The following is an 8,517-nucleotide window of genomic DNA, read 5'->3' as shown; positions in this document are numbered from 1 at the left end:
AACACCTGGGAAATCTTACTCCCTTTATTCTCTTCTACTAATCAACATGACCACCAGTGACACAACACTGTTACTGACACACAACACTCAAAAGTGGGGCCTCTCTTCACTCCGGGGGCACAAGTAAGGTGAGTGGGGCTTCCCTAATGAGGGCGAAGGAGTTTGGGGCTGCTCACCTCGGGGGCAGGTGCCATGGAACCCCCTCTCTGTGAGAGTTTCAAGTTTCCCCATCATTCGGGATTCATGCCCAGTTCTTTCGAGTTCCCTTCTGACCTCCATATCCATAGCAGTTTCGAGTTTCACCCTAAGCTCAGATCAGTTTCTACTCTTCCCTCTGCTTTCACCACCGACTCTGTGACCCTGTCTGCTGGGCTCCTCAGCGGGGCCCTTCTGAAGAGCCAGGCCTGCGTGGAGTTGGACAAGAGGCCTTCCAGGGCGCTGGGCCTCCGCCTGAGCTGGTCAGAGGGACTCTGGACAATGCCACCTCTCCCAACCAACCCCCTGCTTAGTTCCTCCCCAGATGTAACTTGTTCTGGGAGAGGAGCGCCCGGCTTAAGGAGTTTGGGGAAGTGAGCAACAGAGAACAGGTCATACCCCAAAGGTCTCTGACTCTGCCCCTTTCCTGCTACAAAACCCCAGACCCCAACTCATCGTATCCACATCATCCATTGAAGTACCGGAGCCTAAACTCCTGGCCCTAACCCGTTCCTACAACATGCGAGCATCCCACTACATACGCTACATCAAGTCCTCAACAGGCCCGCAGCCGGCCTTGACCACACTGACCACCTCCCCCTGGACTGGCCCCCGAACTTCGAAGGCTGCTCCCCAGGACTCTTCTGGAGACAGATTCCTCAGACTGTTCTGGGGGTTCTGCTTCTACCTTTAAAGGGGGTTTGTCTACCACTGGAGTTTCTTCCTGCTACCATCTTAGAGGGAAAAGAATCTGCTTTGACGGACAGGGAGGACTGTGTCCTGTCCCGTCTCACCGGGACGCCCCCTTTGTGGAGGCTTCCGCAGGCAGGCTCCTCCCCTCAGTAGTGCTTTCCGACCTTGCACTTGGGTCGGGTGGGACTTGAATGCAGATGGTAGAAAGGGTCTCCCCACAATCATGCAATGCCTGCCTTCTCCTCCCCAGCAGGCCTGGCTTTTTCCTCCTACAGTGTTCTAGATTTTGATCCTTTGAATTTGAGGGGTATCCTTTTGGGGGCAGGGTAGATGAAAGGTGAAGGACTTTCACCTTTTGAACTTCAGGTAATGAAATGAGAGGTCTCTTCCACAGCTTCGTAGGGTTCCAGGTCACCCTCTCAGGGACGCGAGTCCCGAAGGGGCCACCTCTCCGGCACGTTGGTTCTCACTCCAGGACCACAGTGCGTCACTGGGGCGAGTGGGCACTTCCTTTGGACCCAGCACTGGATGGTGTCTCCAGGGTGAGGGGATGGGTTCTTGTTACGGATGTTTCAAGAGTTTTCTCCAACCATTTCAGAGGGCAACAGTCTCTCCCCTGCCGCATACATCCAGTCATGGTAGCAGGTCTGGCTGGGTTCATGAACGTGTGCAACTGTGTGGTGTGTGAGCACAGGAGACGGGCCTGGCAGGGGTGTGGTTCTCATCTTTCCGTTTCCCTCTGAAGGTTTCTGATTAAGGAGGACAGGAGTCAAGTAGGTGGAATCCATCCCTTCCCAAGACCACAATCAGGCTGGGTGGTCACTTTAGAGGGCTCCAGGTGTGGGGCGAGGAAGGTGGTCAGGCCTCCATATTCTCTTCTGTGGGGTGTTTGGGCACCCATCACTGTGCAGGTGGCTTATCCTGCCAGCAGCCTTGCTATCAGCTCAGAGGAGAGAGTGAGGTTTAAGAGCAGATTGCTGACCAATCAAATCTCTCTATTCTCTTAACTTGCTGTCTCCGGTTGCCACAGGGAACCTGCGCACAGCTCCCGCGGACTTGCAGAAGAGCACGCTAGAGAGGATTTGTGCACACACAGGCCTTGAGTCTCTGAAGGGCTTTATTCTTTGGAGGTCAACTAGCAGCAGTTCTCCCTTCACTGAGCACAGAATTCAAGGAAACGGCTGCCACTGCAGCGACACGGGCGGCAGTTAGAGTTCAGGAGGAACCTCCTGTCAGTGAGACCTGAGATGTCAGCAGGAGGGACCCTCCGTTCCTGGAGGCCTCTCAGCACGGAAGTCCCCAGGAAGGGTCGTCCTGCCTGGCTGGGGGGGGGGGGGGGGGGACTGGCGGCCTGGCTGGGATCTGCTTGCACTTGCAGTTTAACAAGCTCCCAGGAGCAGGGACGGCAGCCTGGAGTCAGCTGGGTTCCATCTGAACAGCTTCTCCACTTGCTTTCCTTCCCTCAAAGAATCCTGCCTCTTCCCCCTACATTTTTGTGGTGGTTCCCCAGTATTCTTACACTTCAAGTTATATGCACCCCAAACTTCAGCCTTTAAAAGGCTCAACGTCACATTATTTTCCTCCCCCATTTTTGGCTTCTTTCTGGTAAGGAATCCCAGGGCGTCTTCCTCTTCACACACTTTACCTGGGATTGGCCGTGCGCCCCAGGAAGCCCAGTGCGGTGAGCTGGGCTTTTCTCCTCTGCGGGCCTGAGGGTTCTTCATCACCTACTTCGTCCTTGCTTTTCTCCTTTTCCAAGTCCCACGTTACTCAGTGTAACTGCCCAAGGCTTCTGGGAATGCGCTCCCTCCCACATGCCAGGAGAGGAGAACACTGCGGAGCAAGTTCACGGGAGGTCCTTTCACACCTTCTGAGGGCCACTGCTCCCGAGTCAATGCCATTGCTATAGTCCCTGCATTTCCCCGACCCTACAGTTTCACAAGGATTTCAGTACAGTTTTCTAGGGTTGTCCTAGAGACATACGGGACCTCATCCTACAATTAATAGGGCTTTTATCCACTATGGTTTATAGGGATTTTCTGCTACAGACTTAAAGGGCTTTTTTTCCTACATATTTATAGGGTTTCTAACCCAACGGTTTTTCTCTACTGCATTATAAGTGGTTCCCACCAACAATGTATAGGGTTTCTTACCACTGATATAAAAGCACTATTTTTACCCAGGGTCCTTTATCCTCCACACGTCTACAGTCTGATAGGGTTTTCTTTCTTTTCTCGTACAATATTTGGGGAGATCCAGTGCTCCTCTCAGGAGAGAGAGGCCCGGCCTCCAGACCCACTTCACAGGGCAGCCCCTGGGTGGCAGCTCCTGTGGAGAAGGAGGGCTGCGACCTCTGTGAAGCCGTCTCCACACTCGGGGCACAAATAGGGCTTTTCTTCCAAGAGAGTTTTGGGGGTTTCCCCTTCCCCAAGGCTGCTGCTCCCTGCGGGTGTGGGGGCCTCGCTTTCACCTTCCTGACTTGGGGATGGGGTGACTGGCTCTGGAAGGGGGTCTTCGGGTCTGGGGGACTTTTCCCGGGTGTGTGTCTCCTGGTGCCGGCTGAGGGCCAGGCGATCCAGGAAGGAGGCCCCACAATCTGAGCAGCTGTAGGGTCTGGCCCCCAGGGGGCTCCGGAGGTGCTCCAGGAGGACGGAGGAGCTCTTCCCCAGCTCCGGGCTCTTCTGCCGTTTCCCTCCTGCATGGGCTTTCTGGTGCAGCAGCAGCTCGGAGCTGAGCCCAAAGCTTTTTTTGCACTCGGGGCATTTAAAGGGCTTCCCACCGAGGAAGGGACTGGGCCCTGCCCCTTCTGCGAGACCGATCCTGTAATCGGGGAAGAGAAAGGGCTTCTCGTTGCCGTGGCTGAGCTGGTGTTGGAGGAGCACGGCCCGGTCCGGAAAGCTCTCTCCACAGTGGGAACAAATGTAGGACTTGGAGGGGAGCAGGCCCAGCCTTTGGCTGAAGCTCTCCTGCCCCTCGGGCATTTTGAAGGGCTGTCCGAGGGCGTCAGCTCTGCCCTCGGAAGCACCTGGATAGGAATTGCCTCCGAAAGGGAGCCTGGGCGGTCGGAGCTGAGGAGGCTTGGGGGCTGGGTGTGCGAGGAGGCCATCGGAATTTTTGTAGGGGTTTTCTCCAATGTGGATCCTCTGGTGCTGCATGAAAATGCCCTCGTCGTTGAACCCCTTTCCGCAGACAAGACACTTGTGTGGTTTGGCTCCAGGGGGCGGGGTCAGCAGGGCGGGGTCCCCGAGCCCCAGCAGAGGGTCGCCCTGAGCCCTCCGCGCTGGCGTCTTCCCTCTTTCGTGGATCGCCCGGTGCTGTTCCAGCTCGTGGGCCTCCAGGAAGGCCTTCCCGCAGTCGGAGCACACGAACAGGTTCTCATCCATGTGGGTGCGCACGTGCGTAATGAGGTTCGAGCTCTGGCTGAAGCTCTTGCCGCACTCGGGGCACTTGTAGGGCTTCTCGCCCGTGTGGGTGCGACGGTGCTGGATGAGGTGGGAGCTGCGGATAAAACTCTTCCCGCAGTCGGAGCACTTGTAGGGCTTCTCGCCCGTGTGGATGCGCTGGTGGCGGATGAGCGTGGAGCTCATGATGAAGCTCTTGCCGCAGTCGGCGCAGATGTAGGGCCGCTCCCCGCGGTGGATGCGCTGGTGGTTGATGAGGTTGGAGCTGACGCTGAAGCTCTTCCCGCACTCGGGGCACTTGTAGGGCCGCTCGCCCGTGTGCGTGCGCTGGTGCCGCAGCAGCGTGGCGCTCAGCGTGAAGGTCTTGCCGCAAACGGGGCACTTGAAGGGGTCCTCGCGCAGGTGGGTCCGCTGGTGCTTGATGAGGGTGGAGCTGTGGCCGAAGCTCTTGCCGCACTCGAGGCACTCGTAGGGCTTCTCGCCGGTGTGCGTGCGCTGGTGCTGGGTCAGCTCCGAGCTCTGGATGAAGCTCTTGCCGCACTCCGTGCAGCGGTACGGCTTCTCGCCCGCGTGGATCTTCTGGTGCTTGAGGAGGTTGTGGTTCTGGCCGAAGCGCTTGCCGCACTCGGGGCACTTGTAGGGCTTCTCGCCGGTGTGCGTGGCCTGGTGCTGGATGAGGTCGGAGCTGCGGTAGAAGGCGCGCCGGCACTCGCCGCACTTGTAGGGCTTCTCGCCCGTGTGCGAGCGCTGGTGCTTGATGAGGTTGGTGCTCTGGGTGAAGGCCTTCTCGCACTCGGTGCACTTGTAGGGCTTCTCGCCCGTGTGCGTGCGCTGGTGCTGCACCAGGTTGGAGCTCCAGCTGAAGCACTTGCCGCAGTCCGGGCACTTGTAGGGCTTCTCGCCCGTGTGCGTGCGCTGGTGCTGCACCAGGTGCGAGCTCTGCGTGAAGCTCTTGCCGCACTCGGAGCAGGTGTTGGGGCGCTCGCCCGTGTGGATGCGCTGGTGCCGCAGCAGCTTGGACCACTGGCTGAAGCTCTTGCCGCACTCGTTGCAGATATAGGGCTTCTCGGCCCCGGCGGGGCGGCCTTGCACCAGCTCCCGCAGGCTGGACTCATTGGCAGGGACCACCGGGGGGCTGTTCCATGTGGTCAGAGTCCCCCACTGCCAACTGGCCTCACAGGCCTTGGTCCAGTCCGACGGGGTAGGGACTACCTCGGGGGTCGGGGGGTCAAGAGGAGTCTGGTGGTCCAGGGGGTTGGGGTGACCCGGTGGAGATGGGGGGTCCTGGGGGACCGAGGGATCCTGGGAGGGTCTCTCCGGGGGCATCTCTGGTGGGTCCTTGAATTCTGGGCTCTGAGCTGGATCGCCCAAGATGATCTCCTCCCCAGAACTTTCCTGCCGAGGGCTCTCCTCTTCGTTCCCACTCTCGGCACCTACAGAGAGAAAGGGAGTCTCCAGCCCCCATCTCCTTTCAGAACACGGGGTACGTCTCTCTCCCCTCCCCTGCGTTTCCCCCGGAGTCTGGGCCCCTCCCTGGACGGGGGCCACTGTCTTGTCAGGACTGCAGTCCCTTCTTGTGCCCCTCACCTCTGTGAGCATCGTTAGGGCTCTGCTCAGGACCTTGCAGATCTGGGCCCCACAGCACTGCTTCAGGCTCCATCCCAGAGCTCAGGGCTGCCCAGTGTTCCAGGGACCCTGGGGAGGGGGAGTGGGTGGGGGGAGAGAGAGAGAGAGAGGAGCACACAATGGGAGCTATCTCCCGACTGGCCCATCCCCCCAGCTCGCATTCCTCCTTATGTAAACTTCAGTTTCCTACCAAGCCATTTTTCTGGGCATTCGTTTTCACTGTCCCTACCCACACCACCCCCACAGGCCCGATTCCCGATCCAGATCTTAAGATCACAACTGAGCAAGTGGATGAATGTAAGCGTGTAATTAAAAGCTCATCAGTCATAACCCTTTGAACCCGGACTGGGGGCTGGAGAGGTGTCTGACACCCACGGGGCAAGTGGCTCTCACCCCACCCCCATGATGCCCAGCGGCTGGGAAACCTGTTATTTTGCTAATCAGAAGAAGCTCATTAAGACTCTAATTTCCCTCCTTAATGGGGCTGCTAATTGGGACCAATAAACTTTCCTTAAGAGCCTCGCAGAGAACCGAGGCGCCTGGAACACTTCAGGAGTTAAAAGAAAAAAACCACCCTGACTTTCCTGAGGCGACAGGAAAGGAGAACCGGGGCACATTCCCCGTTATCCGAGCACAGAAAGAAGGTCAGGCCCGTTTCAGGGGAGGGGGCATTTTAAAGCCACTGGTGGCCTGTGCAGGAATGACCTTGAGAGGGAAACGGGAAGGAAAAGGGAGAAGTGTGTGAGGACCACCTGCAGCTGCCACAGTGCCTGTGTGGTGTCCTCATTGTCTCGCCCGATCTTCCCCACAAGCCCGCGAGGAGACCCAGGAATCAGATCGTCCATTTTACAGATTAGGAAACCAACCCTCGGGGAGATTCTCCAAGACCACAGGCTGGGAAGAGGCACAGACCAGAAATGCAAGGTTCCCTGCCTGGCTGGCCCCAGTCTGAGAGGAAGATGACCTTGGGAGTCATGTGAAACTCATAAACGTGGGCTGCTGGCAGGGACGGTGATGGGGAGAGCTCGGAGGCAGCCTGCATGATGGGATGAGAAATTCCTGGGACCGAGAGGTCCTTGGCTGTAACAGGAGGGGTTGGGTCCAGTGACTAGCCTGACCATTCGCGCCTATACACTCAAAACAGTGCTCCCCAGCGACGCCCTCCCTGTCAGTCCCATCCTGGGACCCCTGCTCTACGGCTTGTTCTGCCTTGTCGCTCCTGTACGCTGTGCCTCGGGCGATGCCTGACACGGAGCAGGTGCCCAATACGTTCTGTTCAAGGATCGAAAATGAATGAGATGCCCCTTGCTCCTGCAACGCCTGTGTGTGCGATGCCTTCACAGGTCAGTCTGCAAGGGGACCCACAGCAAAGCAGCAGTGGAGAGTGGCCCCCTGGGAAAACACGCCAGCTCACTCCACAAAGGGTGATCATTTCAGCAGAGGGAGCAGGACCCCAGAGCTGTTCTCACTTCCCACCACGCTGAGACCCTCCGGAGAGCCCCCGGGGAGCCTGGGCTGCGGGTGCTTCTGGGCTGGGCACTGTGCGTGAGGGGGCAGCGGTGCAGACAGCCACGCTAGGACTCAGGAGGAGGCAGCGGGGTGGTCCCCCCAGTGAAGCAGGAGCTCGAGGAGCCCTGTTAAAGAGCAGCAGGGGAGACCGAGTTAGATTTTAGGAAGTAAATTAATTTCTTCATCTCCAGCTCCTTAGGCGATGAACAGCCCCCCGCCCCCATGGCACATGTCCTGGGGAGGTGGAGGCGGGCTGCCTGCTCAGGAGGCCTGCAGGGGGGTTTGCGGCGGGCAGGTGAGACCTGGTGCACCTTGACTATTTCCAGACATTCACACCCCGCGGTGCAGAGGAGAGGGAAGGGGTTGGCGACAAGGCCGCCATGGAGTGTGAAAGTGGGAAGGCCCAGGGAGGCAAGAAGTGCTGGGAGCGGACCTAGGCCCAGGCCCCTGACCCCGGCCCTCGACTGGTCCGACTGCGGAGGGAGGGAGGCTGCCTTGCAGAGAGGAGTGGAGAGCGGCCCAGGGTGACCCTTAAGTGGAGGCGGCAGTGGGCACGTAGCCATCCGGTCTCCGGCCCCCCCACGGCCGCGCCAGCCCCGACCCTGGACTTCTGCTCCAGCTGGTCCCCGCCACCCTCTTTCGGCTCCCGGCTCCCAGCTCCGGGCCTGGGCATCCTCGCCCCCCGGGCCCCCAGGGCTCCCCGCTGGCTCGCAGCCCCCGGCCCGGCGGGCGGTGAGTTCCTCCCAGAATGCCCACGCCTCCCCTCCCCCACACCAGACCCTCGCTCTTCCCAGAATCCTCGGCCCCTGCCCCCCTGCCCGCCGCCCGCACCCTGAGACCAGGGGCCCGGAGGGGCTCGGCCGGCCGCCGCCTCCTGCCCCATTGTTCCCGCCGCCTTCCCGGGCCGCGGGCCACCCCTCGGGAACCCAGGCGTCCCCAACTCACGGCTCGGGGGTCTGGGAAAGGCGGAAGGCAGAGTCCGGCCCCAGGGGACTTAACCCCTTGAGTGCCCTGCCCGGGGGGCGGCGGGCTAGGCGCCGAGGACGCCGGGGTCCTCCTCCAGGGGCGATCCCGGGCTGAGGACCCGGGGACC

General features: G+C 59.6%; 1 protein-coding gene across 1 annotated transcript; it reads right to left on the bottom strand.

The window, feature by feature from the left end:
• Window positions 1-2,226: 2,226 nt before the first annotated feature.
• Window positions 2,227-8,507, bottom strand: ZNF629 (zinc finger protein 629). The gene is made up of 3 exons (XM_008152810.3): window positions 8,370-8,507; window positions 5,877-5,984; window positions 2,227-5,722 (listed from the first exon to the last, which is right to left on the bottom strand). The coding sequence occupies exons 2-3, from the start codon at window positions 5,947-5,949 to the stop codon at window positions 3,189-3,191; spliced, it is 2,607 nt and encodes an 868-aa protein (XP_008151032.2). The 5' UTR covers window positions 5,950-5,984; window positions 8,370-8,507; the 3' UTR covers window positions 2,227-3,188.
• Between the last annotated feature and the right edge of the window lie 10 nt (window positions 8,508-8,517).

The sequence above is a fragment of the Eptesicus fuscus genome, chromosome 4, assembly GCF_027574615.1.
Source record: "Eptesicus fuscus isolate TK198812 chromosome 4, DD_ASM_mEF_20220401, whole genome shotgun sequence".
In the NCBI taxonomy this organism is placed as follows: Eukaryota; Metazoa; Chordata; class Mammalia; order Chiroptera; family Vespertilionidae; genus Eptesicus; species Eptesicus fuscus.
This window is presented reverse-complemented; position numbering and strand designations above follow the sequence as displayed.